This window comes from Capra hircus, chromosome 3, assembly GCF_001704415.2.
Source record: "Capra hircus breed San Clemente chromosome 3, ASM170441v1, whole genome shotgun sequence".
In the NCBI taxonomy this organism is placed as follows: Eukaryota; Metazoa; Chordata; class Mammalia; order Artiodactyla; family Bovidae; genus Capra; species Capra hircus.
This window is the reverse complement of record NC_030810.1, coordinates 51,374,323-51,397,051: the sequence shown is the minus strand read 5'-3', so window position 1 is coordinate 51,397,051 and position 22,729 is coordinate 51,374,323. Positions and strand designations below refer to the sequence as shown.

The 22,729-nt window shown below is 37.6% G+C and overlaps 1 protein-coding gene across 1 annotated transcript in view; it reads left to right on the top strand.

Moving 5' to 3' along the window:
• SLC44A5 (solute carrier family 44 member 5) overlaps positions 1–22,729 on the top strand; it is a 216,229-nt gene that overhangs the window by 155,148 nt on the left and 38,352 nt on the right. The window contains exons 6-10 of the mRNA XM_018045539.1: positions 10,179–10,307; positions 11,133–11,193; positions 15,415–15,538; positions 17,065–17,148; positions 20,543–20,655. Coding sequence (XP_017901028.1) covers positions 10,179–10,307; positions 11,133–11,193; positions 15,415–15,538; positions 17,065–17,148; positions 20,543–20,655 — 511 coding nt within the window. The remainder of the gene's footprint in view (positions 1–10,178; positions 10,308–11,132; positions 11,194–15,414; positions 15,539–17,064; positions 17,149–20,542; positions 20,656–22,729) is intronic.

Below are 22,729 nucleotides of genomic sequence, written 5' to 3'. Positions count from 1 at the left end.
TCTTGGATGACAGAACTGAGAAACTCTATTTGAATTCTGGATGTGTGTGATTAATGATGAATTTATGGAAGGTGACAAGACAGAAGTATAATCTCATGTTTGTTCATATACAATAAAAACAGGGATTAATCCGTTAGTATCACTAGGAACCTCAGTGATTATCTTGTCCAACCACCTATTTTTATAAATGAATAAACTGCAGTATAGAGAAGTGGAGATATTTTTCTCAAGATTAGTATTAGGAAGAATAAAGCCATCTATTGTAACTAATGAACTTCAGTTTTCCAGTGACTGAACACAATAGTTTCTTTTGGTCATATGATAGTATAAGGCGGTGTTTGCAGTCAGTGAGCGGCTCTCTTCCAGGCTCCTTTCATCTGGTGGCTCTGTCATCCCTTAAGGCCTCAGCAGCAGCAGCAGCATCCAGTTGACAGAAGGAAGCAAAAGGCTGAATAAAGCACCCCTGCTCTAAGCCTTGGATCAGTTGGGTCACACATTGTATTTCTACTCAAATACCATAAACTTTTAAGTTTTAAATGTTCAACCTGAGATGCAAGAAGGAAAGAAGGAATAAAGCAATGTAACTGTGGACTGAGCAGCCTCTTATGTACCATGAAGAAATGAAACAAGAGGCACAGATATCAATGGGCAGTTCATTCTGTTTTCTATAGTCTATCCATCTGTCCTCTAGAGGACCCTTCTTCCCAAGGGAGACAACTCAGAGTCCTGTGTGGTACTGAACTTCAACCCACAGTCTAGGATCTATGGATGATGGATAGTCTCTCCATCAGGTCTTGACAGTAAATGCACAGTGGGGAACAGGGCCGGGGAAGTTAGAATACAAACTCCCATTCAGAAAGGAAGGAGGCGTAAGTGCACAGTGGTCTTTAGTGCAGAGCACGAGAACAGTCTTTTATTCTCTTGGATTGTGTTCTCTGAAGGAAGTTCCTTATCTGTCATCCTGTGATCCTTCACTCAACAAACTGAAAGGTTATTTCCTGTCTGTCAACCTCAGGCCATACCGCTAACCACTACTGAACACTGGAAATATGCCCTCTTAGAGGCCACGTGGCTTTGAAACTTTCTTCCTGTTGTACAAGTTTATCATGTCAAAGATTATTTTAATAGTCAAAGGCCTTTTCAGGTTAGGTTATGAATTTAGCAGTATAACTACCTCAAAAACTCAGTAGGATTTTGACTTACTTGCTTCCTCTTGGTTCCTTGTGCAAGTAAACCACAGCCAAAGGTCTTCTCTAGAAAATCTGCTTGCTTTCCTCCTCATGTCCCTCAAAGACTTTTGATATCTTATTTCCTGCTGAGATTTAAGCCATCTTGGGGTATTAACATCTTAGTTCTGTGACACAGAACCTTGTTTTTATCACAGCCACTCACCCGCAAGGTCAAATCCTCACTCTTGTCAGCACCAATAATTACCACCCTTAATTTCAAACATCTTACTGTCTAATCATTTCAATCCCTCTAATATTTCAACTCCAGTTATTCCTCTACCTCACGGGAACCTACAAACCACTGACCTGATGCCCTTCAAAGTTTCCCTCAGTTCTATCATGTTTCCATCTCCTTCTTTATATGATTTAAACTCCATGGTCCCTCTTAAAAATCACTCCTTTATAGAACTCTCATACATTATTTGCGGTGATGTAAATTGGTGCAGCAGGTATGGAAAACAGTATGGAGGTTTCTTAAAAAACAAAGATAGAACTACCATGTGATTCAGCAACTCCACCCCTGAGTATAAATCCAGAGAAAACTCTTAATTCGAAAAGATGCATGCTCCTCAGTGTTCATAGCAGCACTACTTACAATAGCCAACACATGGAAGCAACCTAAATGTCCATTAACAGATGAATGGGTAAAGACAATGTGGCACATATATACAATGGAATATGACTCGGCCATAAAAAGAACGAAATAATTCCATTTGCAGCAACTTGGAGGGCATTGCTTAAGTGAAATAAGTTAGACAGAGAAAGACAAATACTGTATGATATCACTTATATGAGGAGTCTGAAAAATGATACAAATGAACTTATTTACAAATCAGAAACAAACTCACAGATATAGAAAACAAATTTATGGTTACCAAAGAGGAAGGGAGAAGAGAGATAAATTATGAGTTTTGGACTAGCAGATAAATACTACTATATATAAAATAGATATATATAAAACAGATAAACAGGCTTCTATATAGACAGGTTCCCTGTTTAGTACAGGAAACTATATTCAAATCTTTTAATAAAGTACAATGGAAAAGTGTGTGTGTATATATTCGCTACAATACCCAGTTGTGGATGTGACTGGTGATGGAAGTAAAGTCCAATGTTGTAAAGAGCAATATTGCATAGAAGCCTGGAATGTTAGGTCCATGAATCAAGGCAAATTGGAAGTGGTCAAAAAGGAGATGGCAAGAGTGAACATCGACATTTTAGGAATCAGTGAACTAAAATGGACTGGAATGGGTGAATTTAACTCAGAACTATTATAGCTACTACTGTGGGCAAAAATCCCTTAAAGAAATGGAGTAGCCATCATAGTCAACAAAAGAGTCCAAAATACAGTACTTGGAGGCAATCTCAAAAAAACAACAGAATGATCTCTGTTCATTTCCAAGGCAAACCATTCAATATCACGGTAATCCAAGTCTATGCCCTGACCAGTAATGCTGAAGAAGCTAAAGTTGAACGGTTCTATGAGGACCTACAAGACCTTCTAGAACTTACACGCACACACACACAAATGTCCTTTCCATTATAGGCAACTGGAATGCAAAAGTAGGAAGTCAAGAAACACCTGGAGTAACAGGCAAATTTGGCCTTGGAGTATAGAATGAAGCAGGGAAAATGCTAATAGAGCTTTGCCAAGATAATTCACTGGTTATAGCAAACACCCTCTTCCAACAACACAAGAGAAGACTCTACACATGGATATCACCAGATGGTCAACACTGAAATCAGATTGATCATATTCTTTGCAGCCAAAGATGGAAAAGCTCTATACAGTCAACAAAAACAAGACCAGGAGCTCACTGTGGCTCAGATTATGAACTCCTTAATGCCAAATTCTTCAGTTCAGACTTAAACTGAAGAAAGTAGAGGAAACCACTAGACCATTCAGGTATGACCTAAATCAAATCCCTTATGATTGTAGAATGAAAGTGAGAAATAGATTCAAGGGATCATATCTAATAGACAGAATGCCCGAAGAACTGTGGACAGAGGTTCGTGACATTGTACAGGAAGCAGTGATCAAGACCATCTCCAAGAAAAAGAAATGCAGAAAGGCAAAATGATTGTCTGAGGAGGCCTTACAAACAGCTATGAAAAGAAGAGAAGTGAAAGGCAAAGGAGAAAAGGAAAGATATTCCTATTTGAATGCAGAATTCCAAAGAATAGCAAGGAGAGATAAGAAAGCCTTCCTCAGTGATCAATGCAAAGAAATAGAGGAAAACAATAGAATGGGAAAGACCAGAGATCTCTTCAAGAAAATTAGAGATACCAAGGGAACATTTCATGCAAAGATGGGCTCAATAAAGAACATAAATGGTATGGACCTAACAGAAGCAGAAGATATTAAGAAGAGGTGGCAAGAATACATAGAAGAACTGTACAAAAAAGATTTTCATGACCCAGATAATCATGATGGAGTGATCACTCACCTACAGCCAGACGTCCTGGAATGTGAAGTCATGTGGGCCTTAGGGAGCATCACTACAAAGTTAGTGGAGGTAGTGGAATTCCTGTTGAGCTATTTCAAATCCTGGAAGATGATGCTGTGAAAGTGCTGCACTCAGTATGCCAGCAAATTTGGAAAACTCAGCAGTGGCCACAAGACTGGAAAAGGTCAGTTTTCACTTCAATCCCAAAGAAAGGCAATGCCAAAGAACGCTCAAATTATGACACAATTGTATTCATCTCGCACGCTTCCAAAGTAATGCTCAAAATTCTCCAGGCCCAGCTTCAACAGTACATAAACCATAAACTTCCAGATGTTCAAGCTAGATTTAGAAAAGGCAGAGGAACCAGAGATCAAGAGGTTGGAATACCAGACCACTTCACCTGCCTCCTCAGAAATCTGTATGCAGGTCAAGAAGCAACAGTTAGAACCGGACATGGAACAGCGGATTGGTTCCAAATTGGGAAAGGAATATGTCAGGGCTATATATTGTCACCCTGCTTATATAACTTACATGCACAGTACATCATGAGAAATGCTGGACTGGATGAAGCACAAGCTGGACTGGATGAAGCACAAGCTTGATTTCTGGGAGAAATATCAATAACCTCAGATATGCAGATGACATCATCCTTATGGCAAAAAGCGAAGAACTAAAGAGCCTCTTGATGAAAGTGAAAGAGGAGAGTGAAAAAGTCAGCTTAAAACTCAACATTCAAAAACCTAAGATCATTGCATCTGGTCCCAACACTTCATGGCAGATAGATGGGGAAACAGTGGAAACAGTGACATACTTTATGTTTTGGGGCTCCAAAATCAGTGCAGGTGGTGGCTGCAGCCATGAAATTAAAAGATCTTGCTCCTTAGAAGAAAAGTTATGACCAACCTTGTCTAGCATATTAATAAGCAAAGACATTGTTTTTCCACCCAGGGTCCATTTAGTCAAAGCTATGATTTTCCAATAGTCATATGGATGTGAGAGTTGGACTATAAAGAAAGTTGAGAGCCGAAGAATTGATGCTTTTGAACTGTGGTGTTGGAGAACACTCTTTGAAAGTCCCTTGGACTGCAAGGAGATCCAACCAGTCCATCCTAAAGGAAATCAGTCATGAATATTTATCGGAAAGACTGATTCTGAAGCTGAAACTCCAGTAGTTTGGCCACCTGATGCGAAGAACTGACTCATTTGAAAAGACCCTAATGCTGGGAAAGATTGAAGGCGGGAGGAGAAGGGGATGACAGAGCATGAGATGGCTGGATGGCATCACCGACTCAGTGGACATGAGTTTGAGTGGACTCTGGGAGTTGGTGATGGACAGGGAAGCCTGGTCTGCTTCAGTTTATGGGGTCACAAAGAGTCAGATATGACTTAGCAACTGAGCTGAACTGTACACCAGAAACTAACACAACATTGTAAAACAACTATACTTTAATAAAATTTTGAAAATAATGTTTAAATCACATCCTTATATAAACCCTCAATTCTTTTGCCCCCTCTCATTTAGTTGTACTTCCCTGGCAGAAACTCATTCATGATTAAATGCAACTTTCTACCTACTCCATGCCTCAACCTAGGCAGTAGTGTGTTCTTGCAGAAAACACACACAACAGTCCATTAAACTGAGGGCTGCTAACCTCCAGGGGCCCCTCAATGCTGTCCCTCAATCACACAAGAGACCCTTTGTCCATTCACTAGCTACTATGCTAGAAAACAATTTCACACATTTTCCTCTCACCTCAAACCTCCAAGCCCTCCTTCCCAGTCTTTATCAGCCTTTGACTTGGCTTCCTATTTTACTGTGAAAATATCAGCATTCAGAAAACAACTTTTACAGCTTCCCACACTGACCTTCCTGCCATTATCTGTGTTCATGTATTTACTCTGCCTTCCCTGCTCTTCTCTGGAGGAACAGCCTGTGTGCCCCAGGCCAGCCCATCTGCTTATGCATTAGATCTCATCCTCACTCACAAACTCCAGCACACAACTCCAGAAATCTTCCTTTATTTTTTTATTACCATTTTTATTCTCTACTAAATCATCCCCATCAGTAGAAAAACAGGCTGTTATTTCTTCCACATTAAAAAGTTTTCTTATTGATCCCATATCCCCTTACAGTTACTGCTTCATGTCTTTGTGGCTTCTTTTTTTTTTTTTTTTTTTTGCAAAATTTCTCAAAAGAATAATTTATATCCAATGTGTCTGAATCGTTTCTTCTTACTTGCATTCAGGCTTTCATTCTTATTCCATTTTCTCCAAATGATACCATTGATCTCCATATATTTAAACCAATGGTCAATTATCCATCCATATTTACTTGATCCAACACTATTGTTTAATCAATCCCTCTTCCTTAAAGTACTTTCTTCACTCGGCTTCTAGGACATAGCATTCTCTTTCCTCTTAATTCTCTGGATCCTCCCTCTCAGTATTCTTTGACAGTTTCTCCTTATCTTCCCAGCACCTTGTAAACACTGGAGTTTCCTCCTCCACCAGGATTAGCCCTCTTCAAAATATATATTTACTCCTTTGGTGATCACACCTAGTCTTGCTTTTACTACCATCTATATACTGCCCTTCCTAGTTTATATATGTATATTCCCAGGACTCCTGTTCTTTCTATCCAACCACCTATGTCATGTCTCTACATGGATATTTAGTTGGCATCTCAGATTTAACATGTCCAAACTCAATCCCTGAAAGTCTCTGACTTTATCCCTAAAATTGTTCCCTAACCCCCAACAGTCTTTTCTTTTTCAGTTAAGGCCAACTCTAAATACCATGGAATCATCCTTGATCCCTCATATCTCTTGTACTCATATTTGAGCGGTGAGCTAATTCCTCTGGTCTTCATTCAAAATATACCCAGGACAAAATTACTTTTAACCATCTCTTCCTCTTTTCAAGGAGCCAGTATATTGTTTCAGTGACGCCTGACTGGTCTCTCTGCCTCTATTCTTGTCCCTGCCTCCAGTCCCTTAGTCTCTTCTCCACCCAGCAGCCAGTGTGATCCTGTTAAATATCAGTCACATTATATCCCTCCTTTGCTCAGGACCCTTTCCCTCAATAGCCTCCCAACTTACTCATATTAAAAGCTAAAGTCCTAACAATGTCCTCCAAGGTCCTTCACTGGATGCCTGACTGACCACATTTGCTCTGTTTCTCCCTCTGCTCACTGCACTCAGGTCATGGTGACCATCCATTGTCTTCAAAGGATCCAAGAAAGCACCTAGACTTCACTGTTCTCCCTGCCTAGCCTCCCCTTTCTCCAGATGACTACAGTTTGATCACTAGGCTTCCTCAAATATTACCTTTCCAGTGAGACCTCCCTTGACTACCTGTTTAAAGCTATAATCCCATCCTGGTAATTCATCATCTGGCCTTCCTTCTAGCCTTATTTCTCTCTATAACAACTACTACAATCTTGGGTGCTTAGTCACTCAGCCTGTTCGACTCTTTGCTCCCCCATGGACTGTAGCCTGCCAGGCTCCTCTGTTGATGGGATTCTCCAGGCAAGAATACTGACAGCAAACAATTTTACTTATTTGTTATTACCCATCTCTTCCTACTAGAATGTAAATTGCTTGAGGGTAGGGATTTTTAATCTCTTTTGTTCACTGCTGTGCCCCCAGTGCCTAGAACAGGCTCAGAGTAGGTGATTGATAAATATTTGTTGAATTAAAGAGTAAATGAATGAATGAGAAAATTAATATTTTACTATTCCCAGTCTAGAAATTTTTCCACTATACTATACAAATCCATCATTCTCATGATGAAACAAAAAATCCTTCCACACTATGCTTTTTAAACATTTCAGTTACTAGATCCTTTCTTCATTGGAACTGTACTGTTTTAACCTTCAGTGTAATTTTCTCTTCCACTCACCAAATCCTAATTTATATTAGAGTGTTAATTGCATGTGAACAGAATATGTAAAAATAATGATGAAGAACTATATTCAAGGTGCCCCTTTGTAGTTATACAAAGAATCAGAACTGAGTCAGAATATATATCAGCTGCCAATAATGCAGAATTGCTCTCAGTCTGCCAGGTAATAATGTATCTACTGATCCAAGCCATATTTTTATGCATTATGTTTTCCGTTAACTGCAGCATGGTCCAGATATGTGTCATAAGCATTTAAAGGACAAACCTTGATCAATTAGGATATCCAACCTTCCAATGTGACCTTCATTTTTGGCTAATTATATGTTGATTGCTACTAATCAGTGTTGTATTTATAGTGAACAAACAGATCTGATAGAGAGTAAAGAGCAGTTGCTATATTGTTTTTTAACCGCTCGTTTATGTTTGGAATGAAATTTGATGTGAGTCTCTTTAACAAAACATTTTTTAACATTTAAATTACTTTCTTTTATATATTGCATGTTTGCTCAGTTGCTCAACCATGTCTGACTCTTTGAGAACCCCATGGACTATAGCCTGCGGGTTCCACTGTCCATGGGATTTTTTTTCAGGCAAGAATACTGGAGTGGGTTGCCACCTCCTCCTCCAGGGATTGATCGACCCAAGGATAGAACTGACATCTTCTGCATCAGCAGGCAGATTCTTTACCACTGAGCCACCTCGGAAGTCCACATGTTAAATACACCACACTATTATGTGTCTAGTATACACTGTATGTGTTTATAAATGCAGAAATCATCATGGCCTCAGCTCAGTCGTTCCTACCATCATTTAAAGCCAGTGAATCCATTAATACATTCAGTCTTTATAAATCCATTTAAGTGTATCAAACAGTGGGCTAGTTCAGTTATCTTCCAGAGTCTTATGAGTAAATTGCAAAAGTGTAAATGTCTGTGAGTTAGCTCCAAACATGTTAATGGGTTTTTTCAGCTTAACTCCAATCAGAGTAAACTTTGGACATCTGTATTGACAATGACCTCTGTCTTCTTCCCCCAAATGTGAGCATGTTGGATGCTATGAATGTCCGTCAATAGTTCTTCAGTTTTCATAGAAAGATACCTGTGAGACTTTCATTATTTCCTCTGATATGCATGAATGTGTGTATGTACTTGTGTGTGTATGTATGTGTGCACAAGTGTGTAGGAGAGACTAAAAAACAGAAAATACATCTGGAGGTGTGAACATGGAGATGGGTTGTTTACCTTTTAGAAACTTCTAAAAAAAGTTAGAATGCTGCTGCTACAAAACAATATTAACTATGACACTTGAGGTACCCATTTAGTTATTCCACCTACTATCTTAGCTGTGGGCTTGATACCAAATGTCCTCATGTAGCAGAAACTTGACCAAAAGATAGGAAAGAGATATCAGCCTAGCAGCTGTGTTTTTACCTAATTGCCCCTGGGGGCTGAGCTAGAATCTGGCCCGTGAGAATAGTTACCACAATACGGCGGGGAGATGGAGCAAGTCAGAGCTGAGAGGGCTTCCATAAGGAGGAACTGAAGGTAGAGGAGAGAATGTTCAAGAACTGACTGCAGCTCTCATGACATCATGTGATCGCTGGTTTTTTATTACATACAAAAGCAAAGCAAACAGAGTGCCTCCTCCCTGATTGTGTTTTCTCTCTGTGGAGTTACTAATTGGATTGCAGTCACTCCACAGTAGCTCTGTGGACTAGCACAGTGATCTGATTTGGCATTAATAGGCCCCTAAAGTTCATTAAAGATAATTGCATCAGTGACCTCTCTGCCCACATTTGACTAGTGTTGCTAAAAGACAATAATAATGATTGATTACCACAAATATCCCTAATTTTGTTAGTTTCTTATGGTAATAACCCCCCCCCAATTATGTTCTGAGAATTCACTAGTTTTGATAGTTCTTAGTGGCGTAAGTTATCAATGTTTGGAGCATTTTTAATTACCGTTCTATTCATACATAGGAAAGAAGGCGAGATTCTAACCCTGAAAATGTATAAACTACACAGGCAAAATTAATCTTGGGATTAAACCCTTACCTACTAATTCAGAAAATCATTATTAATAGTTCATCTCTGTCCTATGGATGATGTCACATGTACAAGTGATAAAATTGCGCACACACACACACACATGAACACCTGTAAAACTGGTTAGAACTGAATAAGGTTAGTGGATGGTAACAATACCAGCTTCCTGGTTGTGATACTGTGCTATAGTTATGTGAATTATTACCACTGGCCAAAGCTGGGTGAAAGGTACATGGAATTTATTATTTTTACAGCTGTGTGAAGATCTACAACTATATCAAATCAGAAGTTAAAAATAATTTTGTCATTGTATAGTATCTTATTGTTTTAATAGCACATTAGCATCTAAGGGCAAGGAGTAGAGGTTGACAGCTGGTACATGAAATTTAATTTTTTACAATATGTTTAGAAAATTGATTTAAGTTTCTTAGATGGAAAATGGTGCTTTGCTTTTTTAATGTGGTGGGTAATTTAGCAGTCTAACCTTGTAGATAATTCCTTGATTTGTTCAAATCAACTCAATTCCTACCACTGTGTTTCTTTATTTCACAGATCTGTGTCTCCAAGTGCCCAGAAAGATTTTTAACTTTCATGGAAATACAATTTAAGTACAAAAACGACAGCGAATACTGGACATACTACAGCCAGTTCTGCCGGACTACTTTTCTTAAGCCTGTGGAGGTATGCGTGTTTAAGCTTAAAACTAGAGAAGAATTTGCCTTGTTTCAATCTCAAATGTAATGTATTTGTAAATGGATAAGCTCCAAAATTTTCTAGGAAATTATTACTAATATTACCATTTAATTAAAGCACAGATGCATGTATATATACAAACATAACACAATTTAGAGCATATCATTTTGTAGACTTGGGGTGTTATACAGGACTATTAGGTCTCATAAGTTAGTGTCAACTATTTCCTGACACCAACAGATTCTCCACTTGGATGGATTTTTTTTGCTGTCAAGAGCTAGGAGTTAAGTGTCATTTGCAGTCACCATTTCATTAGTGTGGTGATAAAGCTCCATGGCTACAGAGTAACAAGAACTTTACTTACAAACCTGGTTTGATAATTACTCATTTGAAAAAAAATCCCCAAACACTACCTAGACTGAAGATTTATGAGGGAATTCTAAAGCCTTATTATGTTCATTAGTTGTGATGGCTTCTAAATAAGAGGAGATATCATTTTTCCAGGAAAAAATAGAAGCATTAGACTGAGGCTATAGCTAAGAAAAAGATACACACGTTCAAAGATGTACCTTGGTTTCAGCATGTCTGACTTTATTATTGTTGATTCAATTGAATTACAGTTAGGATATTTAAGAGTGTTTGTCAAACAAGTATGTGTCTATGATAATCTTACAATTACTCTTACTAGGAGAGTAATTTGGAATAAGGCAATGACTAGGGAATTGCATTTTTTAAGGACACAATTTATATATTGAGTAAGATGTGTCATCACATAATCTTTGAAATGTTAACACACTCTTCCTTCAATTTTAGACTCTCTCACAAGTTTTACTGGATAATGATTGTCCATCAGCGATTTATCCAAGCAAACCTTGTAAGTGGTTATTATTTTACCTCAGAAACACAGGATCTACCAAGAAGTTATTTAATTCAGTTCACTTATCTTACAATTGACAAAAATGAGGCTCAGAATGGTCCTATGACTGGCCCAGAGTCCCAGAGTTAATTGAGAAGAAAGCCAAAGCTACAAAGCCCATTCTTCCGACTCCAGCTTAGGGTGTTCCCCAGGAGCTTGGTGAGGTTTTAGGTTTGGTGGCATAAACGCACACAGAAAAGTTTGAAAATTGAATATGAAAAGTTCAGTCAATTTGATTCTTTCCTACTCTGAGAACACACATGAGCCACACACAGACATACCCTAACACACCTACCCCTGAATTTGGCCAAAAAATTTGTTGAAAAATTGCTTGGGGAGTGAGAATGGGGTATATATTTGTCTTTATAATTTAAAACATGAAATACTTATATGTCTCCTGAATGAATTGACATTGTATTTCTTTAAAATTTATAAACTTAAACCCTGTTTAGGAGAAAATGAGATAATCACTCATTTTCCTTTGTTAAGGATATAATTCTAACTACAGATAAAAAACTTTACATAAAGATGTCCATCACAATGTTATTCAAAACAACCAAAAAAAGAAAAGGAAATATTCTAATATCTAAGAGCAAGAATATACTGAATAAATTATGATGCATTTATTAAATGAAATATTTTAGAATTTTTACATATGGTAAGTATTGATTGTGTTACAATTTTAAACAAAATGAAAAATACTATATACATTGTAATGACAAGCCTCTAAAAGTGAAAATGAATAAATAAAAATATATTCAAAGAAAAAGATTGAAGAGAAATATGCCAAAATATTAAGTAATTAGCTGGAATCAAGATTGATGGGAGAAATATCAATAACCTCAGATATGCAGATGACACCACACTTATGGCAGAAAGTGAAGAACTAAAGAGCCTCTTGATAAAAGTGAAAATGGAGAGTTAAAAAGTTGGCTTGAAACTCAGAAAACTAAGATTATAGCATCCAGTCCCATCACTTCATGGCAAATAGATGGGGAAACAGTGGAAACAGTGACAGACTTTATTTTTGGGGGCTCCAAAATCACTGCAGATGGTGACTATAGCCACGGAATTAAAAGACTCTTGCTCCTTGGAAGAAAAGTTATGACCAACCTAGACAGCATATTAAAAAGCAGAGACATTATATTTCCAACAAAGGTCCATCTAGTCAAACCTATGGTTTTTCCAGTAGCCATGTATGGATGTGAGAGTTGGACTATAAAGAAAACTGAAAGCTGAAGAATTGGTGCTTTTGAACTGTTGTGTTGAAGGAGACTCTTGAGAGTCCCTTGGACTGCAAGGAGATCCAACTGGTCCATCCCAAAGGAAATCAGTCCTGAACATTCATTGGAAGGACTGATACTGAAGCTGAAACTCCAATACTTTGGCTACCTGATGTGAAGAACTGACTCATTTGAAAATACCCTAATGCTGGGAAAGATAGAAAGCAGGAGGGCAAGGGGATGACAGAGGATGAGATAGTTGGATGGTATCACTGACTCAATGGACATGAGTTTGAGTAAGCTCTGGGAGTTGGTGATGGACAGGGAGGCCTGGTGTACTGCAGTCCATGGAATCACAAAGAGTTGGACACGAGTGAGTAACTAAACTGGACTGATTTTTGGAGATAGCAAAACTATGGCCATTTTCTGTCTTCTTTCTTCTTTTTTCTTATCTGTTTTTCCACAATGAGTACATATTTCTTTTAAAATGGAAGAAAGATAATAGTCATTAGTTTGGGTAGAAAGTCAGATACCATTGAGTTAGCAACCATCAAACACAATGTCTTACATGTTCCCATCATTCTTCTCTGGATCATTAAAGACCTTCCATCAAAGTTGTGGGTCTGGCAAGCAACTGCATTTAACCAGGATTCCCTGTGCAATAGTGTCTCTAGTTAAGAACAGTGTTACAGATTTTTATGCAAAAGGGTAAAAATGAATCATTAGTCCCTGAAAATACATTAGGTATATAAGATATAGTCCCTGCCTTTACAATTATAGTTTGTTTAGATCACACAATATAAAGTGTACTTTGGGGATATTGTTGCTTAATTGCTAAGTCATGTCTGACTCTTGCAACTCCATGGACTATAGCCTACCAGGTTCCTTTGTCCATGGAATTCTCCAGGCCAGAATACTGGAGTAGGTAGCCTTTCACTTCTCCAGGGTATCTTCCCAACCCAGAGATGAAACCCAGGTCTCCCTTATTGCAGGCAGATTCTTTACCAACTGTGCCATTAGGCAGTCCAAGAATACTGGAATGGGTTGCCATTTCCTTCTCCAGGGGATCTTCCTGACCCTGGGATCAAACATACATCTCCTCCATTGCTAGGCAGATATTTTACCAGTGAGCCACCAGGGAAGCCCATGTTAGGGACACAAAAATGAATAAGGCACAGTCCTTCAAAGTCTAGCAAAGGAAACATTGAAATCAATTTGTATCCCCCCAATAGGGGGATAATACTTGAAACAATGTTATGCAGCTAACAAAATTCACTCATTAAAGGTTTTATAAATGGAAATATGTAATAATAAAAGAAAGAAACAACAGACAATATCTCATGTACTGTATAGTTAATAACTCTCAACAAAAAAAAAAAAATGTATACAGAAGAAAGACTAGAAGGAAATGCACCAAAATGTTAATATAGTTCACTGTAGCTTATAAAACTATGTACGGTTTTGTATCTTGTTTCAAGAATTTTTCTCTACATTCCAAAAATATAATGAGCATATTTAGTAATTAAAGGTAACAGACTAGATGAGTTACTGTCCAGAAATACTACACAGAACAAGTTTGGGAGGTTCTGTAGGTGGGATCAGTCACATTGAAGCGGCAAAAAGAAAAGGAGTACACGAAAAGGCAGAAGAGGCGGTTGGAGAGAACCTGGGCCTGTGAACCAAGGGAAGAGAGTTATAAAGGGCAAGGGTATCTCCTGTGTCAAAGACTCATTCAACAGAAAAATTAACTCATTCAACAGCAAAGATTTACTGAGTTCCATTCTGTACCAAGCACTGTGCTAGGTAATGGGTTCCAGCAGGATGAAGAGTAGAAAGTATTTGGAAGTTTTGGCAATTAGGGGGTCATTGCAATCACTGGGAGGACAATTTCCATGGCGAGGTGGAGGCAGAAATATGGTTGTATTGAGAGGGAATAGAATCATCTGGTAGAGACTATGTCAAATTTGCCAGGGAGGAGCAGAACAAAGAGAGGATTCGGAAGCAGTCATCCCTATTACAGATGCTACATACAGAAGATGCAGGTGATTAGACAAACTGATTTTAAAGCTAGATAAGTCAGGAAAAGCTTTATGAAGACATAGTTCTTTCTCTATATCAACTACTTTCATAGTTTCAGGTTTAAACTCCATATCAACCCCTGAAAGTCTATAATACTTCTTGTAAAAAAAAAATGATAAACAATTCCTGATTCTTCCTCTTTCTTCCTGTAAAATTGAGGTTTTAAAACATTTTTAGTAATAGAGATTCGTAAAGAAGCAAAGATTCGGTTGAATTGAAAAGTACATAAAAGATTGAATGACAAACTCTCAGAAATCATGCTAGTTGGCAAAGTATGAACCACTTTTGATGGCTTTATATTTCCATTTCCAGCCCCTCTAAAAAACTAATAAATGAAAAAGCTGGAAGAGAGAAAAATTATTAACATTTTATAAATAAAAATTCGGTTATCTTAGTAGCCTAAAGTTTGAGCTGATGCTTATTTCTCAAAGAATTATTCACTAAACTCTGGTTTTCAAGGTTTCACTCAAGGAATATCTAAGAATTTTTTTAAAAAAATAACAAAACTAAATTCACCTAAGAATTCAAGTAAATGTAGCTTTTTATTGAGATGTGTTTAGTATGAGAGCGAGGTTGTCAGTATTATTCTTATAAAACCTGTGCTATGTGTCCTGCTTATGGCTACTTAATGAATATATCATGTATGAAATAATCAAGTTTAAATGTAGCTTCAGATTATGATTGTATTTACTTCCCATGTCTGTCTTAGAATCATCAAAAAGTCTTATTATCAAATAATCGGCAGTTATCTATACTGGGCAAGTTATGTAGCGTCTAGCAAGTAAGCATTTTGATAATAAAAAACAGAAAGCTGAAGAAAGAGAGGACATCGTAAAGAAAGAAAAGTGATTATCATAATTTTACTTTATTTTTACAGTTCTCCAGAGATGTTTCCCAGACTTCTCTACTAAAAATGGCACTTTAACAGTAGGAAATAAGACAGTGTTTGATGATGGGAGTGGAAAGACAAGAAATGCTGCAGAACTCAGAAAGGCTGCAAAGTATGTAGATCACATCCCCATTTTCAATCTTATGCACCCCATTATTATCCCTGAACTAAAGCTTTGTTAGGTTAAGGGCTATAGAGGAAAAATTATGTTTATTCTGAAATATTCATGTCACTGTGGATTGGAGAAATTGGTATGTGTTCGTTAAGAAAACCAAAGGAAAAAGCGGAATGAATTTGAAAGAACAATTATGTTTTTCAAAACGGTGAAGTCTTTCATCATGAACAGGTACATAAATGAGACATCAGGAAACATATTGAAACACCTTAATATAATTTATTTTGGATGAGCATAATTTTAAAAAGCCATGATTTTTTAAAGCATCATTTTTTAAAAAATGACTGAAATAATAAAGCTGCCAGCTGTTTTAAATGGAAGGGAGCCTTAAGAAAAGTGAAACAACCATGCTGCTGCTGTGTTAGTACTGTGCTGAATTTCTATTACTACTTACAGTGAAGTAAATTTTCTGTTTCTCTTGGCTGTATGCATCATGGTGTTCCATGTTATTTGGAAATATAATTTTTTCATGCACACAGATGTGTGTATACAAATATAAACACAGAGTATCACTGCATAGCTCAGTTGTTGAATTTAAAATTAAAAATATATTGCAAAAGTGTATTGTACTAATACATTTATCCACTGATAAAATTTTGAAGTAAGCACATGTGTGCTAAGTTGCTTCAGTCGTGTCCGTCTCTGCGGCCCTATGGACTGTAGCCTGCCAGGTTCCTCTGTCCATGGGATTCTCCAGGCACGAATACTGGAGTGGGTTGCCATGCCCACCTCCAGGGAATCTTCCTAATACAGAGATCGAACTCACATCTCTTATGTCTCCTTCACTGGCAGGCAGGTTCTTTACCACTAGTGACACTTGAGAAGCCCAACTAAATTAAATTACACTATGATGCCTATATATATGGTACAACTAAAAAAACTGGGAAATTATAATCACAAAAGTCAGAATTATGGTTATTTTAGTGGAAGGGAGAGGTATTGTAATTGGAGCACATGGGGGAAAGGAATGACTGAGTTGTACTTACCAAGTGTGTTTGCTTTGATAACCCATCCCACTGGAAGCTAATGATTTGTGTACTTTTCTGCATATGCCTCTTTGTGCCTTCTGCTACAGAGTGTCAGAAGATTAAGAAGGGGAAATTAAATAGCATATTCACTCTTAGCTCTATGGATTTTATAAGTTAGAAGCTGATCTTATTTAAATTCATGTCTTATAGTGAGGTCTCTGCAACACTGAGGGCATGTTGCATATGTTGGAAAAGTGGTATGTTTACCACTCTTGAAAGCAATGCTTCCTCTGTGTGTAGCTGTAGCTACCTTTGTAGGTTCACCAAAGTGACACCTCATGTATTACTGTGGCTAGCAAAAGGGTCACTAGCAATAAATGGTTTCTAAAGATATGCTTATAATATCAGCTTCCAAGTCCCTTTTATCATAACAAGAACATTTCTCATTAATGGTAGTCAAAAAATAATTGATTTTTTTTTCTTATTTGAATTCAGTGGTATCAATAAAGCCCTTGATGCAAGGGCAATTGGAGTGAAGGTGTTTGAAGACTATGCAACAACATGGTATTGGATTCTCATGTAAGTGAAAACATAAGTGTTTCATCTCCAGCCCCGTTCTGAGTTTATCTTTGTAGAATTTCTTTCATCAAATTCCCTGTTCATATTCACAAATGAGAGATTGACTCAGATTTCAGTTCCTGCCAGTTTCTTTTTCAGACAGAGTGAAGACCCAAAATATTTGGAAATCTGCCCAATATTAGCAGAAAGTTATAAGAATGTAAATTTTAATTTTACTCATTAAATTACTAGTAAGAGTATTCATATATTTCAAGTCCCATGGGGCCTCACTGTGGTATGTGTGTGCCTTTCACCACATATAACATTTGTCCTTCTCTTGATCTCCAAAGGATCATTCTTATTTTTTAACACAGCCCTTCCACATAATGTTTGTTATCATCATCATCAAACTCACTGTACTTTTGAAAAGCTGAAAAAGATAAATGAAGGGAGGAAGAGGTTTTAAATTTTCAGACATAAGATTTGCATTTCTTAAACATAAAGGAAAATGTAGTCAGTCTTCCAGAGCAGGTACATGTGTTTGATATCCCTAAGGCTGTCATTACTATCTGGCTTTTGTGTCACCTTCTTGTCTCTTAAGTACCTTAAAGGCATCTATGATTCCCTAGTAATCAAAGAATAAAGTGGAAACTTCTTCAGATACTTACAAGAACTCTTACAACCTATCCAAGTTACTTTCTCAGATTTATCTCCATCCCTGTCGCTTGATTAACCCTATATTCTAAACACAGCAAGTAGCACACCCATTCTCAGACCATCACACCCTTCTGCTTTTGCACATTCTATTCTCTTTCCTAGAATATCCTCCCTTTTGCCCTGGGAAACTTCATCTCATTATTTAAAATCAGCTTTTGTGTCACTTATGATATCTTCTTAACTTCACTAGATTTAGTAAATTACTTACACCTCTGTGTTCCTCATTCATTGTGTGTGTATGTACATGTGTGTACATACATATATGTAAACACACATATCTATCTTCTATATAGCACCTACCATCTTGTATTTTATTTACCTGTCTCTTTCCCTCTGATAAACTATGAACTCTTACTATGGTAACTATGTCTATCTTTTCTTTGTTTTTCAGAGTCCTAGTATGGTTCTTGGACAGTAGAGATACATAGAAAATGTGGGTTTAAGAAACAGTTATAAAAGTACTAGGGGGACAAGATAGATATATTTAAGTAAGGTGCTTATAAAGTCAAAATTATATTGTGTGTAAAATACTAGGGAGTAGTTTTTAGAGCTAGAGAAGGCGATGGCACCCCACTCCAGTACTCTTGCCTAGAAAATCCCACGGAGGGAGGAGTCTGCTAGGCTGCAGTCCATGGGGTCGCTAGGGGTCGGACATGACTGAGCTACTTCGCTTTCACTTTTCACTTTCCTGCATTGGAGAAGGAAATGGCAACCCACTCCAATATTCTTGCCTGGAGAATCCCAGGGACGGGGAAGCCTGGTGGGCTGCCGCCTATGGGGTTGCACAGAGGCAGAACTGAAGCGACTTAGCAGCAGCAGCAGCAGCAGTTTTTAGAGCTATAAAACTAGATAATTTTATGAGATTTTACATTGTTATGCTTTGCCTTAAACAGAGTAATTATTTTCAGTGTGTATTTCAGGATATATCTCCATGGCAGAGATTGTAGTTTTACACTTGATAGGAAACTGGTGCCCCTATTGTCAGACCTGAATATCACTAGATAATTTCTCTCTTCTGTATTTTGGCTTTTCTACTCTCACCTGAGAAAGGCATAATTTATAACAGATTCTCCTGTCCTCCTCACACACACTGAAATAGTCTCTAAATCAGGGACTTAGGGACTAAACAGTAGCGCATAAACACCTCCCTTTATTATCAGCTCTTCTGTTTCATCTGTTTCATACATATAAAGCCAAACACTGACATGCTGGGACTTAGTGTACTCAGAATTTTTATGTGGGAATTGAAAACACAAGTAGTCAAGAACTATATTTCTTATTTTTCCCCTCAGATCTTGTTTTTAAATTTTTTATTTTATTTATTTTTATTTTTGGCTGTGCTGGGTCTCAGTTACTACACAGGCTTTTCTCTAGTTGCAGCAAGTGGAAGCTTCTCATTGCGCTGGCTTCTCTTGTTGCACAGGCTCTAGGGTGAGGGCTTCAGTAGTTGCAGTTTGGGGGTCTAGAGCACAGGCTCAGTAGTCAATGGCACACGGACTTAGTTGCCCCGCAGCATGTGGGATCTTCCCAGACCAGGGATTGAACTTGTGTCTCCTATATTGACAGGAGGATTCTTTACCACTGAGCCACCAGGGAAACCTCCCAACCCCTGCCAAAATCTTTTTTTCATAACCCTCTTGTCTCACGCCATAGAATAATTTTTCAATCACACTGCATATTTCAGCAGTAAAGTATCTATGGTTTGCTTCTAAATTAAAAGTCCAGGCTCTGTAAGACTATGCACTGAGAAGGTACATGCTATCATCTATCCAGTGAGAGTATTATCAATAGTTTCTTCTAAAAGATAACATCTGAAGACAATAAGCTTGGTAACTGTGCCAGGCTGTCTTTTGCTATTTGGAAACTTGCAGATATCACCAGCAGTGTTAGGTCTTAATAGAGGCATTAGCCAGATTTCCAATTTTAGTGAGTTCTCTTTGATGAAATCACTTAGAAAAATCCAATATGACTTTAACCTGGATATATAGTGGGGTTGGGAAAAAGTACCTCCAATACTCAATCAAACCCCAGGAAGAAATTAAAACAAGGAAAATAGTCATGCTCTTGATTGCTTGATAAAGTCACATGGCCCAGGAGACACAGAGGCCTTATTCCGGCTCCAGATAATGGCCCACAGATCACTGGGGATCTGAAATAAGTGTCTGGTGATGTTAGACATCACAAACGATTAGAGATAATTAGACCAGAATGATAATGGCTACAAAATCATGGATTCAGGAACTGTGTAGGACAATTATTTTGCTTGTCTTTCTGCCCCAAGATTGTTCTCTTACTGCTAGTTATATCACATACGGTTTTCATTAGTGACCAGGTATATAGAGCAGCAATAACGTCTCATGGATATGCTTTGTTGCTTATCGCTTGGTGCATAAGTATGAAGGAAAAAAATAGGACTGCAGTAGATAGGAATTGTGATTTTTCCTGAAACAACTATGGACATAGAATTTGCGTTTACCTAGGCACCAAAAATGATTCATTTATCAAGTTCTGATGATCCTATTATTTCCCTTGAAAGTCTTACCAGAAAGAATTGCTTATACTTTTTAATGTCATAAATGTTTCTATGGTCAGATAAAATAATCAAGAATTATTTTGAATAGAAATAAGTGTTGTCTTGCTATGTTTGTTATGTTTAGCACACTGGCCCCCTGTGTTTGTTGTGCCTTTTATCCTCCAGTGGCCTGACTATCGCCATGTTCCTCAGCTGGATGTTTGTGATGCTCCTGAGGTTCACAGCTGGATTGCTTTTCTGGATCTTCACCTTTGGTGTGATTGGAATCATAGCTTATGGTAGGTATCCACCCGTCTTAAAATCATCAAATATCAAAATAATCTTTTTCTTTTCAGTTGCCATTGTCAACTACCAGAAAGCATTTTACTTCCAGTGAATTTAATCCTTCTTTACTGTCTTCCTAAAGGTGTTAAATTGAGAAAAATTACTTAATTCTGCATACAGGGTCTCTGTTACTTCTTTCTTCTTTATCGTGGGGTGGGGAGAAGTGCTTTCAAAATATTCTTCTCTTTTTCTCTACAGTCTTTGATCTCATATCTCATGAGTATTAAGAAGGAGGTGAAAAGAATCCCCTTTAGGTTAATGAAAACTATTTCAGACCATTTCTTTTAGTCTTTTTACTTTTTATCTGATCAAAGGCCCAGGTCTGCTTAGTTATAGATGTGTGATCGATCTATTTTTCTCTTTCAACTTAGGACTTTTAATCCAGGTACTGTCACACACTTTAATAATTGGCCAGTACTCCATAATGGGCCATCACCCTCTAGAGGCAAGTATTCTGAATTACGCTTATTGGATGGAGAGTTACTTTACTTCTAGGTTGAGCTCTAATTATTAACTCAGTTCTGCTAAATGCAGTACAGGTGAAATTCGAACATTAAAAAAAGAATTGAGCTTCCCTGGTGGATCAGATGGTAAAGAATCTGCCCACAATGCAGGAGACTTGGGTTTGATCCCTGAGTTGGGAAGATCCTCTGGAGAAGGAAATGGTTACCCACTCCAATATTCTTGCCTGGAGAATTCTATGAACAGAGGAGCCTGGCGGGCTACAGTCTACAGGGTCGCAAAGAATCAATGAACGGTATAGCCCTTCTTTTCAGTCTTCTAATAAATGTATGAGCCAGTATATGAATGTTTGAGAGGTTTCCATTCAAAAGAATGATTTTCCTGCAACACCATTTACATCGACAATGAGACTTTTATAGTCACAGATACCAAAATAACACTATCTCATTTCTGTCACCCAAAGAAGATCTTTACACATATCAGTATAAGAACGTAGAATGCCCAAAATCTATAGTTAGCTTGAATTCCAGTCCTGTCTCCATAATGTAACTGGAGGACTTGGAAAAGTTTCTGAATGATTATAAGGCTCAGTTTCCTTATCCATATCATCAACACAATAATGGTATCTCCATCATACCATTACTGTGAGAATTAAATGAGACAATGAATATAAAGGTCTTAGAACAGTCCCTGGAACACAGTAAATACTCAGTATGTCTTGGGTTATTATTATGGTGCTCATTATCCTCAGAGTTTCTCAACAGTTGTTTGGGTGACTCCATGTATCATTCCTTATCTGTTCATGCTGTGCAGCTGCCCGTGAGCCTCATGAAGGAATATAAGAATTGCTGTCTCCTAATCTGAAACTCCCAAGAAAACTTTTTGTCCAAAAGCCTTTGTTTTCTTCCTCAGAGCTCAGAGTATCCCCTTCCCTTTTCTGTCTTAGAGTTTGAGCATGTGAACAATTCTCACTGATTATAAAAAATTAAGAGTTACATAGGTGATAGCCATATAATACCATGGATATAAATATGTATTTGGAATTTGGAAAAAGCACAGCTCTCTGCAAGTACATAGTTCTCTATTTCATAGTTTCCTCAACTATATAACAGGAATCTCTGAGTATTAAATAAACAATGTATATAAAGTACTTAGAGAGCCACCATAATAATTGTTCAATAAATGGTATTTATTATTTTCTTATTATGCAGGAATATTATTAAGGAAAGAGGACTTGAAGCCCAGGGAACATACTTTTAATGACAAACACACACTAGGACAGGAATGAGATAGGAATAGAAAAATAAATTGGAAAATAACTGCTGAGACTTTCACATCCACTAGTGTGAAGGAACTAAATAATCTGAAGTGTTCTTTTGCTATGAAATGATGGCATATTATATTGTAGTGTTTTATTTATTTTTTTCATGAGCTTACTAGAGAGTCTTCCCTGATAGCTCAGATGGTAAAGCATCTGCCTGCAATGCGGGAGACCTGGGTTCAGTCCCTGGGACAGGAATGAGATAGGAATAGAAAAATAAATTGGAAAATAACTGCTGAGACTTT